This window comes from Drosophila rhopaloa, unplaced genomic scaffold (genome assembly GCF_018152115.1).
Source record: "Drosophila rhopaloa isolate 14029-0021.01 unplaced genomic scaffold, ASM1815211v1 contig_115, whole genome shotgun sequence".
NCBI classification, from domain to species: Eukaryota; Metazoa; Arthropoda; class Insecta; order Diptera; family Drosophilidae; genus Drosophila; species Drosophila rhopaloa.
This window is the reverse complement of record NW_025334990.1, coordinates 1444216-1464926: the sequence shown is the minus strand read 5'-3', so window position 1 is coordinate 1464926 and position 20711 is coordinate 1444216. Positions and strand designations below refer to the sequence as shown.

The 20711-nt window shown below is 41.3% G+C and overlaps 4 protein-coding genes and 2 non-coding genes across 8 annotated transcripts; 3 read left to right on the top strand and 3 right to left on the bottom strand.

Annotated features, from left to right (window-relative positions):
* Window positions 1-317: 317 nt before the first annotated feature.
* On the bottom strand, window positions 318-389 carry Trnaw-cca. The gene has a single exon. It is a non-coding gene; the product is annotated as a tRNA-Trp (tRNA).
* A 96-nt stretch (window positions 390-485) lies between these two features.
* Window positions 486-556, top strand: Trnag-gcc. The gene has a single exon. It is a non-coding gene; the product is annotated as a tRNA-Gly (tRNA).
* Window positions 557-1786: 1230 nt separating this feature from the next.
* LOC108041454 (macoilin) lies at window positions 1787-14723 on the top strand. 3 transcript variants are annotated; one of them, XM_044459580.1, is made up of 11 exons: window positions 1787-1933; window positions 6462-6846; window positions 9083-9227; window positions 9293-9419; window positions 9487-9613; window positions 9676-10241; window positions 10796-11086; window positions 11876-11980; window positions 12039-12694; window positions 12807-12999; window positions 13065-14723. In XM_044459580.1, exons 2-11 carry the CDS (start codon window positions 6767-6769, stop codon window positions 13667-13669), a joined length of 2895 nt encoding a protein of 964 aa, XP_044315515.1. In that variant the 5' UTR covers window positions 1787-1933; window positions 6462-6766; the 3' UTR covers window positions 13670-14723. The 3 variants fall into 3 exon arrangements, with proteins under 3 accessions (XP_044315515.1, XP_044315508.1, XP_044315513.1); XM_044459573.1 differs by having other exon boundaries at window positions 9676-10412; XM_044459578.1 differs by lacking the exon at window positions 1787-1933 and adding an exon at window positions 1988-2234 and having other exon boundaries at window positions 9676-10412.
* Window positions 14724-14773: 50 nt separating this feature from the next.
* On the top strand, window positions 14774-15692 carry LOC108041463. The gene is made up of 2 exons (XM_017119395.2): window positions 14774-14981; window positions 15040-15692. The coding sequence occupies exons 1-2, from the start codon at window positions 14897-14899 to the stop codon at window positions 15312-15314; spliced, it is 360 nt and encodes a 119-aa protein (XP_016974884.1). The 5' UTR covers window positions 14774-14896; the 3' UTR covers window positions 15315-15692.
* A 440-nt stretch (window positions 15693-16132) lies between these two features.
* LOC108041456 (high mobility group protein 20A) lies at window positions 16133-17548 on the bottom strand. Its single transcript, XM_017119385.2, has 2 exons — window positions 17047-17548; window positions 16133-16973 (listed from the first exon to the last, which is right to left on the bottom strand). The coding sequence occupies exons 1-2, from the start codon at window positions 17448-17450 to the stop codon at window positions 16253-16255; spliced, it is 1125 nt and encodes a 374-aa protein (XP_016974874.2). The 5' UTR covers window positions 17451-17548; the 3' UTR covers window positions 16133-16252.
* A 677-nt stretch (window positions 17549-18225) lies between these two features.
* Window positions 18226-20412, bottom strand: LOC108041464. The gene is given in 3 exon segments (XM_017119396.2): window positions 18226-19468; window positions 19471-19771; window positions 19831-20412. Coding segments are annotated over 3 exon segments (1503 nt in total). The 5' UTR covers window positions 20088-20412; the 3' UTR covers window positions 18226-18523.
* Window positions 20413-20711: the final 299 nt, after the last annotated feature.

Here is a 20711-nt window from a genome sequence, read left to right as displayed (position 1 = left end):
CATGGTTGAGGGTATTTGATTTTTTTCATTTTTTTTCTTGAAAAGGTTGATATTACTGAATATATTACACTCATACAAATATTACGATTTCTTATTTCATCTTAACCGATCACAAATACATGACGATTTTAAAGTTCTATTGGCACGTAAGTCTATTGCGAACAGGACTAAAATTTAATTTGTTCAATTCGTGAAGTTTCCGTTTGGTAACAAAAATTAGACGTAAATATTAAAAAAATCGTAACCATTTTACTGGTATGTGCTCTGTTGGGTTACCGCATTGATAAAAAATAAATCGAATAAGCCAAAAAAGGACATGACCCCGACGTGATTTGAACACGCAACCTTCCGATCTGGAGTCGGACGCGCTACCGTTGCGCCACGGAGTCTTGATGCGGGGAGGGTGTTAAATTTCCTGAGTGACCGAAAGATCGCTGGTGCTCAAACTCACTAGCTTCTAGAATAGCATATCTCAGACATCAAGAGCATCGGTGGTTCAGTGGTAGAATGCTCGCCTGCCACGCGGGCGGCCCGGGTTCGATTCCCGGCCGATGCAAATTGTTTTTTTTTTAAATATATTTTAATAAATTATAGTTAAGTGGAAATCAACCAAAGTACTTATGTACAATATTGAACAACAGGCGAGTCGATAGAGACATTGTGACAAATTCGAGTCTGCGTTGAGCCTTGCTAGAAAATATGTTCTTTGTTTTTGATTTCTATATAGAAAATAGTAGATTCAGGAACCTATCTTTATAACCGGCAAGGACAGCCACCGTAATGATAAATTATATTTTTGAATACGGTTATTTATTTATTATATAGGGCTCTTTTGAAGAGTTCAGAGATAATGCTTCGATTTGTAATTATATTTCAGCCATTACCATGGTCCAAACTGAGGACCGTTTACACTAAAGTCGAGCCATGGAGTTATGTCATTTGCGACTAGTGGGTAAAAAAAACCACCAATAACAATGTCACTAGCAGAAAAATAAAAACAACTGTTCATATCAAGACTTATTTTCCACAAAGACAATATTTTTAATCAATCTTGTAATCAGATGCGAGATTTAAGTGACCTAGAAAGGTCACTCTGCTGGACTTATGAAGTCCAATTATACTAGGCTGGCCCATTGGACCAATCCATCCCTTCTGCAGATGGGAAAATCGAATCTTATAAATATCAACATTAAAAACATAGAACAGGTTATCAAAAACTGTAAAAGTTAAAAACTAAAGTGTCCTATATATATTGGAGGTAACGCAATTATGGAAAAAGACCGCGAATTTCGTCCAATTAAACTTGTAAATATTTTGTATATTATTTGGTCCCTTAGGTGGCATCCACAAGGTGCAACTAGTGTTGAGTCAAAAAGTAGTTAGGTGTTTTGCCGGAAATTAAGGTAATTTTGGGTCATCGGTCGATTATGTTATAATACTAGCACTGCTGTTGTAAGCGAAATTTAAATTTCAGACAAACCTAACATGGGAAATTATTCATGTGAACAATTTTGTCCCATCTGTAGGCCCCTATCGCAAACCTTTATGAAAACTAGATAAACTTAAATAACTAGCTGCCCGTAATCCAATAGCAAAGTACAAATGTAAGCCTGGCATAGCCAAATCTTATTGATCACCTTTAGTCTATTTGGATTCAGTCCCCGCTAAATGCGTATCTAGGATGCACACCATTGTTTAGGAACAGGGTCGTTTCAACCGACTTACTTATATTGCAAGGTTTTTTTTAGAACTTTCATCGATGGTATTTTTCTGCAACCGAGCCACAACCACACTGGTCGCGTCATTTCGAAGCGTTCGGAGTTTCGATTTCGTGTTAAAATATACAAAACGCAAGTCAATCGATACAGATCACCGGAATATATATGCACAACGGTTACCGTTACGCGAAGAGAAAATGCAGTGCTAATTGAGTGTAAGCATCAGAGCAACGCAGTTGTCAATGTGAAAAGAAAAAATTTTCGGGTGCCAAAGAATCCATCCATCCAACACACACATGCACGCAGGCACCGAGGCACATACACATGTTCACAGACACAGCGCAGTTGTGGGAAATGTGCAAATTGTATTAAAAATTCGCCTGAAAGTAAATAAGTTGAGCACAAAATAAGTGAAATAATCAGAGGCTGAAAAGGCCAAAAGCCAGCCGAAATACTAAAAAACGTGTGCAATTTTGCAGTGCTTTTGGCTGTGTGTATATCGTTGTGTTCGTGTAGGTGAGAAGTGTGAAAAATACATAGGTGTATACATAGGTGTCCCTGTACGTGTGCCAGCCGTCAACACACACACACTCACGCATACAGGGGCAAACGTAACCGCAGTCGACGCTGGCAGAGAATAAGAGAGCACCAAAAGGATGCTTCCTGCCAGAGAAGAGAGCGCAAAAGGATGCTTCCTGGCTTAAATGTGGATGCTGTTTGAAAGCTTACCCCCGCCGACCCCTTGAAAAACTTTACTTTTCCCCCTCCCACATTGTTTGTGGTTTTTGTTGCTCTCTGCCTGCACAAACATGCATACCCATACACACACACATACAAGCATAAATGTTTGGTTTTATTCTAGCTATTTTCGGAAAAACGAAGGTGATCAAGACAACCGGCATCAATGGGTTTCGTTATTTATTTGCTTTATTTATTACCAAATTGCTACTTTATTCTTCTGATAACACGTTGCCACACCGATAAAAACCAGAGTGCTGAAAATGTGAAGCGACTGCTATCGCTAAATTCCCGCAAGTTATGCAAAAAGCGGCCACCAAATTACCGCATTTTATCAAAGTTCTTTAGCCTTTTGTTGCGCGTCCAATCTTGTCGACCTGACGTTGTTGCTTTCGTGTTTTGTTTTTGTGACTTTTCTAAATGCGATGAGCCCACATGTGTGAGTTCTGTATGAGTGTGTGATTGCGATTGCGTGGGAGTGTGTCAGTGCGATCTCGTTTTGGCCAACGAAATGCAATTGGGAAAGTGTGAAACAAAAGAGAGAGGGAGCGAAAAAAGCAGGCGAGAGCAAAATCAGTGCACTTTATGAGCCGTTGGTTTCACGCCGCCAAAACTGTGGGTCATTTAAATGTTATATACATTTCATCTTATCTGATTTCTCATATTTCTGTTAACTAGATAAAAGGGTCCTTACTACGATTTTAAAACTGTAAAACTAAAAATGATCGCTTCATTCAGATTTTTGGCACCTTCCGACCGATATCGCCCAAATATTTTATTCAGATTTTTATTATGTATTCAAATCTTGCATATAAAATACTTTTAGTGAATTTATAATATAAAACCACTAAAAAGGATGTGATTATAGTTAAAGCACTTATCTCTCTTATTGGTATTTTATTTAATCGATGCAGCTGATGCAAGCTTTAACTAATTTAAAAGTTAGTGTGTTTAAAGTAAAAAAAGAGAAGAGTGTTTTCTATGCCTATATTTGTCTAATATCTAATTGGAAAATGTTCATTATCACAATAACTCAAAATTAAAGATATTGGTTCCTTCACTCCTATCACTAGTTCTCAAATAATATAACTTAAGTTATCAATTACATACCAATAGTTTAAAAAAATACATTTTTATTGACTGTAAAGTCTAGTACTCAGATCGACGAAATCCTTCAGCTATGAGAGAGCGAGAGGCAAACAGTTGACGAACACTTTTCGTCAGGCCCTTTTTTCACCCCGGTATTCAGAACGACAAAAAAAAGTACTACCAGAAAAATGCATAGCATTGTCAGTCTGCTGAAATGCTTTGAGAAATAAACTTAGCGAAAAGAAATCTTTTGAAGTGTTTGATGTGAGCAGATTGTTTCTTAAAACAAAAATAGACGGAAAACCTTAAAAAAAAATTTAGTGCAGCTATGAACTTTAATAATAATTATCAGTAAGTAAAAAAAAACGGTTACATTTTGATTATATTATTTTTTAATTGCTTTGTACACCGGCTGACTCGTCTTGCTAAAGTACTTGACGATATCCTTTAAAGCCACATTCCTTTAGATAAGTTTTTTGATTTTTAACTGTGTCCAAAATCCCAGCTGTCACACTGGCAAACTTGTTTAGTACTAGGCTTTAAGAAATAATCAAGCTTGACAGCCCTTCTTAAAAGGGGCCTAAGACCCTATTTGCAAATAAACATGAATTGAAAGTTAAATGGAGCTTTATTATCACTGTTACCTTATTACTTATAAATAGCTAATCATAGGAGCTTTTACTAATTAAGGATATGAGTAAACCAGCCATATTAAAGTACAGCTCATTTTATTATATAACGTATAAATAAAAAACAGGTTTAAAGAAACTATACAAAAAATACATTGACAGACATATTAGTTATACTATGACATTGTACAGTATATTTTTTGTTGAAGCCCAATCAACCTTGTATTGTCTCAAAATAATTGTTGCTATACACTGTTTTAAATGTTTAAAAGTATTTAACTCGCAAAAAAAGGCTGGCATGCTTGCATGGCAACCAAATTAGGCCCAAGTGTAGTACACCCTTTTGGTAATTATGTATTTGACTCCCGATGCAGACAGGCGTTACAAAATGGCGGATACGAAGCAAAGAGTCGTGCGAAAGGCAAGTCCAATTCGCATTCAGGTGTCCATTTGTGGTCCATCACATCACAGGACGAGAAACAGCAACTGAAACAGGAACAGGACAATCGAGCAACAGCGCCAGACGTCATCGGTAAGCGGAGCTTCCGCAGTTGCTGTTTCTGCCATGTGGCCATGCCATGGATGCGCTCCACTTTTGGATGCTATTTATAAACCTTTTCACCCGTATACATACACACAAGAACGCCAGGCCAGTGATTCTGCTCTGCTTCCTTGAAATCTGCATAGTTCCGCTTCCGATTGAGTTGGCGCAGTCGCATTGGCAGTCGCTTCCATATCCATAACCATATATCCCACATCCATATCCATCAACGCTTGTATTGGCAACAGAGCGTGTGTGTGAAGGTTTCACGTTCCACTGATTTTACCGGGCAGCATCCACATCCACATGTTGAGAAGTGTGCACAGTACATGTATACCCCACGTCCTTTTCCCGGGTTTTCATTTCGTCTCTCAATTCCCACACTCCAAAAACTCTTTGTTGCATTGATTTGTTTGTGTACACGGGTGAGTGTGCGTGTTTTTCGTCAGCACTTGTAATTTTCTAGTGCTTTTCCCGAATTTATCGCGATGGATAACGGCAGATTTAATGCTTTTGAATCGGCTACGCTTGACACTTTGGTTTATCAACTGAAAAGTAGTTAGGTTACTTTTCTTTTGAACAAAAATATTCAAAGCTATAAAATACAAAAAAAGTATTACCAATTTTGCTTTTAGTTTTTTTGTAATATGAAAAAACTCGTTGATCATTGAGCAAAATTTTATTAACAAAATGTTTTTATCTGCAAAATAGTTGGATATATTTAAGTAGATATTTAAGTTTTGCTGGATTTTTTATGTATTATCAGGTTCTTTAAAGTCATCCAAACTACAACAATTCACAGAACGCCTTAGTGGCACGTATCTGAGTACTAACACCTATACACGAAATTGTTTTCTCTGGCCCACAGGTGTGCTTTTAACGCTTTTTGAATCTCTCAGAAGCTCATGCATATCTCCATGCATAAGCAATTTATAATTCAGAGACCATTCCGAGAGTCGAACGATTGAATAATTGGGCTTCTTTATCATTGCTTTAATATTTATTCTGAAAAGTTACAAATCCGTTATTATAAAATATATATAACGCCCAAACTAAAGGTTCGCGGGGTTATTCTTAGTAGTGTTCTGGTTCAAAACAACATTACTCGAAATAATAGCTCATGAATTGTCAAATTAGAAGCTAATTTGGGATTAAATAATTGAATATCACAATAGTTAAAATTTTTTCATAACAATAATCAAATTAAAATATAAAATAAATACAATTTTAAGGGCGAAACAATTTAAACAGACCAACAGCTTACTCATAAACATACATCTACATAAATATTTCTGAGATGTCAAAAGAAATGTCAAAAATCTGAAATTGTTTATTTAGCAACAAGAGACAATTAGACCATTGGTTACGTTACTGAGATAGCCTCTGTAGTATTATCCTCAATTGCTTACAGTGCCTAAAAAATAGATTGAGCGTCGAAATGTGAACATTTTTCAAATACTAAACTGCCTGTTCGCATTTTAAACGCCCGCACGTTTAATTGCGAGACCAATGCATAACAAAGCGAAAGTGCAATCATCAGAACAGCAGGCCTAAAAATAACATTTTTGTTTTTACTTATTATAAGTTGCCGATGATTTTAAATAGGAGTAGTATGGTCAATCTCGGCAGAGAATTCAATGCCAAGCGGTTCGGGCGCGTTTTCTCACGTTTTCTCGCCTTTGCTCTCGTAGTTTGGCATCTCTTTTCTCATCCCCATCCCCATTTTCTTGTGTCATCTGTTTGCAGTGTGAAAAACGAAAAGCCGGCTCAGCAGGAGGCGAAAAACATTTTCCAAACGCATCAGATGTAAATGAGATGCCGTCGCGCCGGCAGCAGAGGCAGCAGCAAGCAAAACCACGCCGACATCGCCTCCGGAAATATCAGGAGCCCCAGCAGCATCTGATTATCAAGTGAAAAGTGGAGCGGGAATTCAATACGTTCGATACAATTGATAAGTTGATAAGACAACAAGGGAGAAAAGCAAACTAATTTAAGGGAACAGAAAGGGATATCTAATAGTTTCGGAGGGGAACACTCGCCGCGCATCCAAGATGAAGCGACGCAACGCGGATTGTGGCAAACTTCGGCGGCCGATTAAGCGCAACAAAATCACAGAGGGAATGTACGGCAGGTGAGTACTCTACTTAAAAATACTATTTTATTATACAAAAATAAATCGTACAAGATTATACTAGGATTACTTATTCAAGAGGTTTAGCTTTAGTGACAGTCACAATACACAAGACTCGAGCGAGAATCGGATCTTTAGATTTTTTTTAATACAAAATTATGATGTAGCCATCCGATCAGTTAACTAAATAAGAGCTACACGAACAGAGCTACATTAACAAAAAACTTCACCTAATAATGGAGCAATTTATACATGTTATTACACATATAATAGCTCAGTTTATGAAGATTGCATTTATCTTGGAAATCCGTAAAAAAAAATGAGAATTAGTGAATACCGATTTTAAGATTGGCAAATCTATATGTTTTGTCACAGCCCATTAGTTAAACAATTTACATATGTCTTATGATCGAGCCATTTCTTAATTGAGCAATAAAGAACTTTTCGAATTATTGGCATGCGAACTGCCCCCCAAGTCAACTTGACGATTATCAGATTTCCTGACGCGCAAGAGAAGAACAACCACGAAATTCCGAGAGTGTGCTCATGTGGCGGAACTTGTTCTCCCCTCCTCTCACTTTCTTATTATTTATACGATTGTTTACTTTTTGATTGCGCCTTAGTGCTGTTGTTTTATGATTTTATGCATGTATTTATTTGGACGCTACTCGTTTTTACGCATTTTACCCGCCTCTTCGCGCTTTTGTTCTTCTTGAAGTAGCTTTGTGCTAATCTTATTAAAATTTCTAGTGCCTGATTGATGACTTCTATCTGAGGTCAGAAATCATGTCATTAATGCTGTCTTTAATTTTTTACATTTTGAGGCGGGAATTGTCCATTTTGAACCAATAATTCTGTTATCGTAAGCAATTAATCAAATTAATAAACTTACAAAAAGAAAATAAATGTTTCCAATACAATAAAGTTATCTTGCTAAATTAAGTCAATCCAATTTATATTGATTTTGATACTGTCAATTTTTAAATGAAGAAATTCCCGTTTGGAATTTACTCATAGTAAATTTCCCACACAACAACTTAAAACGATTTTCACGGCTTTCTGCAAATCAACAGCTGGCAGAGAATCACTTTTAAGCTCCCAAAAACTGTGATAAAACTTATATCAGGCTGTCGTTAAAAAATATGGCTTGGGGAACAGATAAAAGCAAAACACAAAATGGGTCTAAAGTTGTTTTTTAACTCGTTGTCGAAATATTATTGGTTATCGTTTTAGGAATCTGTTCCCTTTGGACATGTGGTTTTTTAAAATTAACGAAGGGGTATTTTTGCACTTATACATATGTACATGTGTACGAGCCCCGACCACTATTAATTCGTACGGCAAGCTTTTTACCCATACGCAATGTTTAACAGCCGATATTTCCAATACTAATGTAGATAGCACATGCAAATTTATTTTTTTTGATCATTTTATTCCTTAAGCTTAAGAAAAAAAGTTCTATTGCACTTCAACAGCAACAATAATAGCAAACATTTTTCTGAATGCTAATAATGATTAATTATGTTATTATGTGTTAAAGATTATATTACACTTGTTCCTTTTGTTTTGATCTTCTTAAAATTCTAAGCTAAGCTAGTGCACCGTACGAATAATTAGTGGCAATATTTTTCTTATCAGTTAGGCAAAGCAATTAGAAAAATGTTTGTTATTATTGTTGTTTAACAGCAACAAAACTCTTTTTTCTAAGCTTAAGAGAATAAAATGATCTTTTTGAAAAAATAAGTTTGCATGTGTTATCTACATTAGTATTGGAAATATCGGCTGTTAAACATTGTGAATGGGTGAAAACGCTCGGATCGAATACAATAAGTACATTATTAATATTTTTAAGAAAACGAACACTTTGAAGATAGTTATAATATGAAGGAGATCTCTGGGGTAATGTTTTATTAGCTAAACGACTAGCTTTTATCGTTTGCCCTTTTTCTGCCCAACTTAAAAAAAAAAATGCCCCTCTTAGAAGTTTGAAATAAAAAAAACGTTGGAGTTTACCAAATTTTTTAATTTTGTTCGATTAGGTTTTTTACCTCCTAAAATGGTTTATTTTCAAAATAAAACGTTTGCCAATGGGACAAAATAAGCCCAAATATGCGAAACAATTAAGCCTTTCCAATTTCAAAAATTCGATTTTAGTCTACACAGCTTCTGTGTGCTAGTTTTATTATATCGATAAAGCAACATTACATTTTAAAACCTTTTCTTCTTTATATTGCAGCACAACAGTTCTGTACATGAAGTTTCTGATCCTTTGGGCCATTGTTATGGTTGCTGACTTTATGTTTATGTTCCGCTTTGAGTTCTTGTGGCCATTCTGGCTGCTCCTCCGCTCCGTGCACGATTCCTTTAAATACAAGGGATTGGTAAGTGGGATGGGGACACACCTCCGGAGTAAGTGAAACACTCTATGAGCTAATCTAATTTGCAGGCATTCTCCGTGCTGTTCGTGTGCATAGCGATAACGTCGGATCTGGTCTGTTTGTTCTTCATACCCGTTAACTGGCTGCTCTTCGCTGCCAGCACATATGTCTGGGTGCAGTACGTCTGGCACACAGGTGAGTCATCCACCGCCAGTGCGGACTCTTCGACCATCTGCTAACTGGCTCTTCCGATTTCTTGCAGATAAGGGGATCTGTTTGCCGACCATAATACTCTGGATGTTATTTGTCTACCTGGAGGTGGGCATACGATGGAAGGACAGTCGCCACATGCCGCACTTGGATCTCTGCCGGCCGTTCGCAGCGCACTGGTGAGCTTACCTGACCAGGTGGAGAGTAAACCTCTTTATAACATTTAACTGTTCACTTTCAGCATTGGCTATCCGGTTGTCACGCTCGGATTTGGCTTTAAAAGCTACGTGGGCTACCGCATGCGCCAGCGCAAGCAGCGCGAGGTGGCCAAGGACAACGAGTTCTACATGCAGCTCCTGCAGCAGGCTCTTCCCGCGGAAGAGGCGGCCGAGGAGGCGGCTGCGGGGGCGACAGCCCAATCCAGCACCGTCGTGGTGGCCAACGGGTCTGCCACAACGTCGGCTCTGGTCTCATCATCCGGAGCACTGGCGGCGAACGGCATATTGGCCACTGCCACGCAAGCACAAAACCATCATGAGCATCATCACAGCGGCGGCGCCGGCGCCAGCAGCAGCAGCTCGAGCAATAGTAATCATCACCATCACCACCATCATAGTAACAGCAGTGACAGCAAGGACAACAGCGCAGGCGACAGCATAACGGCGGCCGCATCGTCGTCATCAGCAGCGTCTTCTGCAACGGGAGCCGCGGCAGCTGCTGCGTCAGCGTCCACCTCATCTGGCTCCTCGTCGTCGACGGCGGCGGGCAAGCAGGCGTCGGCGTCTGCCGCATCCACGGCCACAACAGGTGCAGCAACTACTTCTTCCACTCCCGTCTCAGCTCTTTCTGCTTTGGCTCCAAGTTTGGCGACGCAGCAGCACCAACATCAGTCGGGGACCGCAGCATCCCCGGCTACTTCTTCTGCCCGTTCTTCCTCCTCTACTTCCGACGGTGCCGATGCTGACGGTTGTTGTGGTGGTAATAATGTCTTCAGCTGCTTACTGCTGTCCCTCACAACAGCAACAAAGAACCCACTAATTTGTACCAGACTCATTTGTATGTTTCTGTATGCGCATGTAACCCACAGATCCATCAATTTAGTAACCTCCAGCGAGGCTTCCTCGCGATGTCTAACCCACAGCAACCACAGTCGGCAGTTGTCAGCCTTTAAAAATCGAAACCTTCATATCATTATGTTCCTGCTGAAATGCAAATCTAATTCCGATTGTCAGCAGGGGGCTTGAACAACTAATACGTCCCCCAACCCCATTTCCTCACGAAATCAATAAAACACAATTATGTTGAACGGAGACGTGTATAAATAAACATGCACTTAACGATTTATAAATAAACTCTTTCAGCAACCTCCAATGGTCACGCTGGTGGTTCAAGGAACCATCGACGCAGCATGGACAAGGATAAGCATCGCAACAAGGGTGACGCTGTTGATAACGAGCACAACAATGGAACGCGACACGGGGGTAAAAATAGCAGCAACAACTATCACCAGGTCGATAGCGGCGCTGCCACAGCAACCACAACAGTAACAGCTACATCAAGTAATAGTAAGGATAAGGATAAGGAGAAGTCAGACTGGGATAGTAGCACCAACTATCCACAACAACAGCAGCAGGGGGGAAAGGAAAAGCACGGTGAGTGGTGTGAACCAATAATTTGATTAATTTCAAAATCACAATCAGACAGTCATTAATCTTATCGATTGTGATTATCAATCGACATAATAAGGGGTTCAGAGTCCAAATTTCTCAATGTTTCCAAATTTCTCTAAAAATAAATATTTCCACTTTGGTCGATATTTGTTAAAATTATTACCTTACAACTTTCATAAGCATTTCTTGCATTACGTATGTCTCGCACTTTTGTCTTTTATGCGAGATCTCTTAAGATATAACAAAATAGAAACGCATTACTTAACAGGACTGATCATTTTACCATCCGTTTTTGATATTAGTGGAATATGCAGATATTTACATTAAGTCGGTCGGGACAGTTACACGCATTTACAGCGGAATAAATGACAATAAAAAACTATTTAAGTTTTGACAACTGGCTTAACTTCCCTCCCCCTAAATTGATTAATTTTGTTCAATATTTCGTGGTAAATTACGCTGTCGCTTGGGTCAACATATTTAATATGTCCAACATATTTAATATTAATTATACTTTCTCGCAGGGCGGGTTTTCTCAACGTTTTAATTAGTTTTTTCGCTTTCTTAGCACTACATTTATATTTTCTTTGCCTATTTTTTCTTGCCTATTAGGCAAAATAAAAATAGAACACTACCTAAGAAATACCAAATCATTGAATTCAAATATTTTACACATTTCGATACACATAATAGTAGGTCAAAAAAAAGCTTTACGATATTATGTAGTTTAACATTAACTTTAGAATAACATATTTCCTTACTCTTTTTTAGACAAAAAGTCTAGCAACGCTGTTCCCAATGGAAATGCTAATCACATTGAAGTCGAGGAAACTGCCAGTGTGGAGCCAGCCCCACCTGCTGAAAAGGCGCCCAAGGGTATATATAGAAAGTAAATATAAAGTTATGACTAATAAATCCCTGGATTACTTTTTAGGTCGACGAAATCGAGGCAAAAAAGATAATGCAGCAAAGGACAATCACAGCCATCAGCAGCAGCTGGCTCAGCAACAAAAGGATAAGGACAAGGAGAACACAGCCAACAACAATAACGACGCTAGCTCGGTATCATCTTCGGCGAGCTCCACATCGAGCAATGCCATCGCGCACTTGGCCAGCAAGGTGGTCTCCAAGATCTGTGAAACATGCCTCAAATTAGAGGCTGATGTGAAAAAATACCGCGCTGAAATAAGCCACATGAAGCAAATCGAAAACGAATTGCGCCAGAAGCTGGATGTTAATCTCACCAGCAAATCAGCGCTGCAGGCAAAGCAGAAGGAGTGTGACGAGCTGGAGAAGCGTATCCAAGAGCTGAACAACGCCCGACACGCCGATATGCTCAACTTGCAGACAGTGGAGCGGCGACTCAACGAGGAGCGCCGCCAGAAGCAATCCCTGGACTCTCAGCTGTCCAACGAAAAGAAGGCTCGCAAGGTGGCCGAAGAGAAGGCAGCTCGGCCCGAGTGCAGCTCACAGTGCAAGCAGCGGCGCCAGCAGATGGATGATGAGCAAAAGCGACTGCGTGGTGACCTCAAGCAGACAGAGGAAGGGAAGCAACTTGCCGTTGAGCATGGACGAAAATTGGAACAAGAGGTAATGTTATTAATGTTTCATTATGAAATTCAGCTTTTGATAGTCAGACATATTTTGAACTATATGTACCAAAGTGTGGTAATCTCAAACGAAATGTATTTACTATGTTCAGTACCGCATGCTGGAGGCCAAACTACGGAATCGCGAGTCGTCGCAGCCTGACCCTGAAATGCTATTGAACGCCCTTGCTGCCATGCAGGACAAGAACGCAACGCTGGAGAAGAATCTATCCGCAGAGACGAGAGTCAAGCTGGACTTGTTCTCGGCTCTGGGCGCTGCCAAGCGTCAGATTGAAATATCTGATAGTAAGTATCCATTCCGTTTCATGGAAAAGGAAGTTAGATTCTCATTAACTTAATTACTTTCGTAGACCATCGTCGCTCCAAGGAGGATGAGGTCATTGATCTCAAGGCAAAGATTGCCCAACTTCTGGCAGTGATGCCAGACAACTTGTGCATGAACACAGGCCCACATGGACCGGCAAGCAGCATTCTGCGCATGAACGACACGCCGCCGCTGCAGTCGGGTCCTGGACCGTCCTCGCCCATGCTCAGCCTTAGTGCTGCGCAGGAGTACCAGCAGCATCAGCAGCACCAACAGCATCAACAACATCAGCAGCATCAGCAACACCAGCAACACCAGCAGCATCAGCAGCAGCACCAACAACAGCATCAGCAACATCAGCAACACCAGCAACATCAGCAACATCAGCAGCATCAGCAACATCAACAGCATCAACAGCATCAGCAACACCAGCAGCATCAGCAGCAGGGTGGAGGTGGTCCCGTCTCTCAGCAGCAAATGGTACCAGTCAGCGTGGCTGCTGCCTTTCAGGTTGCTGCAGCCAATGCTGCTGCCGCCAACGGAAATGGGGGCTCAACGCTGGATCCCAATGCTAGCGTGTACACGCCCAAAACAGGCAACATGATGGTGGTGTCGCCGGTGGGCATGAACCCCAATGGGGGGGATGCCTGACGCCATCAGCAGCAGCAGCAGTCCTTGACGTCGTCGTCGTCATCGTCCTCGCACCAGCATCTACGACGACAAGTTTGAGATTATTATACTTTATATGAATTAGGGAAAGCAAACGCAAACAACCGTCGCCACAGCAAACGATGAGCAGCCCGATAACCGGTGCCGGATCCAAGAAGTTTGCATACAATATCTGAATGTCCGTAATATGAATAAGCAGTTTCCTTTAAAATTTAAAAACCGCCACAGAAGCGCAGGCAGCACTGATGAATGCAGCTCAATATTGCTGAAAATTTCCTGTTTCACGTTTTCAAAATCTCTTACCAAATCAGTTTCCTCATTGAATTCGGCATTCCAATTGAAATTATTTTTGAAGGCCTTTATGACTCACACCAATTGAAAATTTTCAACTCATTCAACCCACTGTTTTAAATCGGCTGCCCCGCCAACACAACCTACACACACATTCAGTATCTCCCTCTAACACGAAAAGTAAATGATTACTTTAACAAGATGATTTGAAAACTCGAATCACATTTGAAAACAATAAGAACAGAACACAAATTTCTAAAAATAATAACAAAATGAAAATGGCGATTCGTATTTTTAATTGATGAAGAATGCTAAGGAACTTTTTGTAATCCTTTGTACAATGTTTTTTATTTTTACCAAACGCTGTGAGAGAGTTGGACCAACCTTAGTGATGGCCTTTGATCTTGGGGAGATGGCATTTGCAAACGTGCCCTGCTTGACCTCTGCCCCTTGGTTCAATGGAATATTTTTGAAGTCTGCGCCCTTGATTTATTATCTCATTAAATTATTTTTGTTATAAAACCTTAAATGTATGCTATAATTTAGAACTTATCATTTTTGAAACACAAACATCAAACGAAAATCGATTTTCTTTTAAGTTTTAATTTATTTTTGTTTAGTTCTGCTGTTCCTAAGAAAGAAAAAATCGAAAACAAAAGAAATACTTTGGTTTATTTACGAGAAGTAAAACGTCGACTATTTTGTTTAATAATAAAATAACCTTTCGCTGCAAGAAGCAAGTACACATCATTTTGTTTAATTTTACTTTCCGGTTTTTTTAATTTGTTTCCTTGGTTCCTAGCAGCCCTTGTTTGAGTTGCAACTTTTGCTTTTCCCCAGCTGCCCGATACGTTTTACTAGTCCCGTTTCGCAGGGATATATATTTCCCTTAGAAAATTCCAGAAAATTAATTTAACAATGCTGATGAACTTTATTTATGGTGTGCTGGAAGCCATCTCGAATGCAATCTACACAACAGTGGCCACCGTTTGGCAGATTGAACGTAAGTAAATAGCTCTCGACTACGTTGCCCCTCGCCATCTAACCATCCGAACACACAGAGGCCGTGATCAATCTGATGATGTCCACTTTTCTATTTATATTGGGCTTAGCCTGCCACCCGATTATGGTGATTCCTATGCTGTTGGGCTGCTACTACGTTTTGCGCAACTTTTGGTACCGTCGCGGAAAAAGCCCCAGGGTAGAGCACCCGGTGGATATCGATGGCGAACCAAGGGCTGGGCTCCGCAATATGCCGCGAACTCCACGGCTTCCCACCTATCGGAGCTTTGGGAACCTCTCCAATCCTGGCAACGACCCACAAATGAATAACTGACCAAAAATATTCGGTACAACAGGCGAATACACGATTCTTTTGGCCTTAATATCTTAAAATACGCTATTACTGGCAGTTACACGAAAGGATGTTAGCGCTCTTAAAACAAGGCTTTCTGTAAATACTGCAAAGTCTGTGATGGAATCTTGATTTTAACTTTATGCCATTCCATCTATCGCTTCTTGTGTAACGACCACCACAGTGCAGTGTTTAAAATGATCAAAACATTTCAGACCAGCCACAGCGATATTTAGAAAAATAAAGTTAAACTGAGCGACTAGCTCACATAAAAACATACGACATTCCAAACATTTTCAAGAGCAAGAGACTTAACTATTGTTGAAACAGAAAACAAATAAATAAACTCAAAAAAGTAAATACAATGTATTACATTTTTTAAAATTTATTATTATATTTTCATTTTATGTTTTCCGACAGTACAGTCGTCCGGCTTTTATCTGCGCAAGCCAATTTTATATAGTAGAGGGAAAATGACTGAATCGGAATTCAACCGTTAGCACCTATCGTGAGATGAATAGACATTTAAGTTTCCATTAATGACGATGAGGAACGAAGATTAGTGCAAGAATCGATGAATCCTTGTCCCACTGGATTGGTATAATTGATTTTACTAAAAGGGCTGCTACTAACGCTTCGGTCTTAAATTATAGATTCATTTGCCAACTAGAAAATTCGATAAAAGATCGAGGAAAGTCTATAAATAGGTAAATAATTATTTAAGAATACGAATTTTTAAAGGGCTAACATGAGGACTTTCTTAGTAACTCTCTTAGGACAAATTTATTTCAAAGAAATTATATGATTCCCCTGGGTTTATTATCTCAACATATGCAAATATCGATAAATATATGTGCGGATGTGACCGCTCTTAAAACTAGGCTTTATATAAATACTGTGGAGTGTGGAATGGGATTCCTTCAGGGCTTAAGCAGGCTGGCGGTGTCCAACTTGCGAAGGGCTTCTCGTGCCTTGAGCATAGTGACGTTGTTCGACTGACCAACGAGACCGGCCAAGTGCCGTATATACTTATCAATGTTGCCCACACTTGGACCACTTGGTTCCAGAGGCGGCAGAGAGACTCCACCGAGGGCTGTCACCAGTTTTTGACGCAGGCCCCGCAAGTAGGCCTCCAGACGTCGGTTCTCCTCCATCAGCTCGGTCACCTCGCCCATTACTTTAGCGTAGCCGGCCTTTGTATTGTCCACATGCTGTTCGAGCACTGCATTTTGTTGCTCCAGATCGGTCTTGGCCTTGCGCAGTGTGCGCAACTCGTTTTCCGTGCTGCGATTGTGCTCAATAAACTCGTTGGTGTATATGGGTATCTCGCCCGGCTGAAGGGGACGTGGGGCGGGCGCCGCATTGGGCGGAGCGGGCTGAACTGGTGCCGGAGGTGGTGGTGCCGGAGGCGGTGGTGTCTGGGCACGCTTCACCTTGGCCAGAGGGACGTCGTCCGGATCCTCGCTCTGCCGCTTCACCGGCTTCGCCTTGGACTTTTTCGCCTTGCCTGAACTGGCTTCACCCTTCAGTGTCTTCTCCTTGGGAGAACTCTCCAATTTGGTTGCTTTCTTGGCCTTGGCCAACTCCTTGGCAACAATTTCGGGGTGTTCCTTGAGAAACATTTGCAGCTGCTCCTGATATCTACAAAAAATTAAAACATGTTTATTGAGTTTTGCCTGTCTGTCCGTTGGATTTTGAGTAGCCAGGATCTTACATGGCTTTGTCCTTGGCTGCGGCCTCCATGTAGGGAACCTTGCGCTCCTCGGGCAGCTGGTGCCATTCCTCGCCAATAATCCTGGTGTGCTCCAGTGCTGTTCGTTGTGGCTGCTCCCGTCGCAGTTCCTCACGCCGGTCGTTCATGAACCGGACGTAACCATTGAGAGGCATTTTCGGTGCTCCGGCCACGTTGATCCGGCGCTGGCCAAGCTTCTTGAGCTCAAATCCCACGGCGGACTCCGAGTGGCGACCTTTTGGATTCTTGGTTTTCTTTTTTCCCTTGGCTGGTTTATCATCTTCAAACTGTTCTATGGCCGCAGAGTCCAGAGATTGGGATGCGAGCGGCATTGATTCAGTCGATTCCATAACCACATCTGGGTTTTCATTGGCCGGCTCCGTCATATTTGCTCCTTTTAGGAGTCCTTTGTATTTAAAGTTGCTATTTTTATTGCAAATTAGGCAGGTTGCGATAGTGGGACCAGCGCTGCAGAAACCAGATACATTTTGTAAACAATAACTTTTTTGGAACTAGTTCGAAACAGAATTGGTCTATGTGCCTGCATTAGGGTGGCTCAATTTCTGCATTTTTATGGGCATTTTTTGAAATAGTATAGAGAAAACGGTATAAAAAACTTAATCTTTTGAATTGGAATATGATTTTTCAAAAATGGGTTTAACGTGATTTTTCGAATCGATTTAAACACCAATTAATGTAGGAAACTAACTTTTCATTCATTAATTTAAAACTTAATTAATTTACATTTCGGTGAAAAAAATTCTCCGATTTGTTTAAAATTAAGTTTTAAGACGAATATAGGTCTTAATTAAACAAATAGTGAAAATCTTTAGAATTGAAAAAGGGCAATTTCTCTCTAATAAAAATGTAAATTCTTTCAAAAAACAAATGCTTTTATTTCATGATTTCATTTTCCTGGCAGTCACTTGTTGTAATGATGCGTAGTCTGATATATACTACATATGTACATACATATATGTAATTAAAAGGAAATGACTCATATGTTTACATTTTAAGCCGCCACACCATCTACGCAGAAATTACGTAAGAAATTATGGCGTGATTTCAATGTTTTGGGCAAATGGCGTGATTAGCAGTTTTATCACAGGCAGTTCATAGTTCTGCGTTTGCCTATAATAAATTAAGTAAATAAAACAAGTATTTGTTGTGTTGTGGTTTGGTTTGGTTTATATTTTGAATATGTTATTTTTTTCGAATGTTTCGCAAATTCTTTGAGCACAATATAATTTATCGTAAGCCTATGTGGTTAGAGATTGTTAAATATAAATGGAAACCTACAGCTAAACTTAGCGCCTCTAGAACAATATCATATATAAAGCCATCGATTAAGAATTTCTGTACAGCCTATTAACTAAACAACTTAAACCTACAGCGGCCGGCCAAACTTAACAGTAGAACAGAGAGACAGAAAAAGTTGTGAATACAACGGGGATCAAACTTAGATCAAACTGGGGAACAGGTCGTCGATGTTGCTCTCCCAGGGGAAATCCTCCTCGTCCGTGGGCAGTGTCAACACCGAGGACATTGGTGAATTCAGTATGGACTCGTACCCGTGGTCCGAGGTGACCGAGTGGAGGGATAACGCGGGGGATTTGGCCAGCGGGGATATCGCTTTGACGCGCGGACGGAGAAACCGATCAATGGGATCGAAGCTGCTCTCGTCGTCCGAATCATCGGTGGCGTTTACCATGTTGAGGTAGACCTGTGACGGAGACGTCGCTGGTGGCGGACACTTCATGACCACTTCCGTAGAGTCGTCACCAGCGGTGACTCCGTCACAGTAAATTTCCTCCACGGCCTCATTCACCGGCACCGCATCGCCGTCCATCACGATGGTAATCGAGTTCGTCTTGGCATCATAGGTCCCGTACACTGTGTCCGGAGTGGCCTGTAGGAAAGAGGCGGTCGCTTTCGCTTTGATTGTGGCTGTCGTCGAGGCTGGCGCTGCTAGTTGTGGGTTTCCATTCATCTCCAACATCTGCACATTTAGGCTGATCTCGTGCGCCTGCTCGGGCTCCTCCTTCAAGCCATTAGTTCTATGCCCGCCGGATTCCAGGCGCTCTGCTGTGGGCCCCACCACTGGTCCAGGCAATCGCTCTGCGTCGCCTGCATTTTGGGCAGCAGTTGGGCTGCCCTCTTCAGCGCCTGTTTCCAGGTCTGCTGTGATATCTGCGAGCAGACTTTCGGCCAACTCCTCGAGGCGCTTGACGTCGAACTCTTCGTCGTCGCCAAGTAAGTCTTGTAGAGTAGGCAGAGCGCTACAACCTTCCAGAGAGAGGCCATGCTCCGGCTGCTCTTCAGCTGCTCCGCCAGCAGACGCGCTGACGACTGTGTGTCCACCTGTTGTATACCCTGCGGCAGAGGGTCAGCTTTGGATGCTGCAGATCCAAGGTTTGTGGACGCACAGCCCTCAGCGCCTGCGCTGGCGTTGGATTGGCTGATGCTGGTGTTGTATTGCTGTTGGTGTTGCTTTAGTTCGGCGAGTTCCTGGCGCAGGAGCTCCAGCTCCGAGTCCAGCTTGTGGTTCTTGGCCAGCAGCGACTCGTTGATGGCCTGTAGACTGTCGCATTTGTTTTGTAGTATTTCCGTTTTGTCATTGAGTTCCTTGATCTCGTAGTCCATCTCTTCCATGCGCGCCTTCTTCCGGTCGCGTGATGTTTGGGCGGCTACTCGGTTCTTTAGCTTCCTGTAGGATTTAGAGGATTTAGTAAAAGCTTTTGTGGCCTGAGGGTTTTGTAGACTTACTTTCTCTGCACTTTCTCCTCCCAGGTGAGATGATCCAGGCGACGTTTCTTTGCCTTGGGTGCTGATACAGCCAGGTTGTCGTCATCCATGTTCGACGAGGATGCGTATCCTGAGCTGGAGGGTGTGGGCGAGGCTGAGGGCGTGGCCGCCTTGAGCAGGGCCGCTGTGAGGGGGGCGGGCCGCAGTTTGGGCAGATTATTCGATGCGATTCCTGTCCGCGGCACGGCTATCAGCACGGCATTCGCTGTGGGGGCCATGGCTTACTGATTGGGGATAAATAATAAACTGATTTGTGCTGGGGCAACTGTGAAAAGCGCTTTTCCACTTAGAGTTGCATCGTTTATGTGAACTTCCGCTGAGTTTTGGTCAACTTAAGTCGTCTCATGGGCATCGACTGCGCTTCTCGGACGCTCTGACGGTTTCGATTTCTTCATCGCCTCCAACTCGGGGTTTTCTGGCTCTGTCTCACGCAATTTCCTCATCCACCTTTGTAATATCGACCAACTGGTTTTCCTTTTTGCTGACGTGTTCTTTTCCGAATGGTCTGTGAAAAGCTGACGTGGTTTTCGGTGGTGGTAAGTACTGCTTAAAAAACAACGGTGACACTATCGATTACTGATCGGGCAATTCAAGAACATCGATATTTACTCTGAACAATTGTTCTTATAATGTAATGTAATTATTAGTTCGCTAAGGGATCTTTTTTTATTTAAAGATCTCGGTCTTTACCAAAAACAATATAAAAGCATTTGTGCTTCTTAATATTATATACTCTTAAACTTAAAAAGTTTTGTACTACCGATGTTTTCCTATCAAATAATTCAAAATATCGAAGGCTCCATCCCTAAGATAAATACCTACTACGCATGCCAGCGTGACCG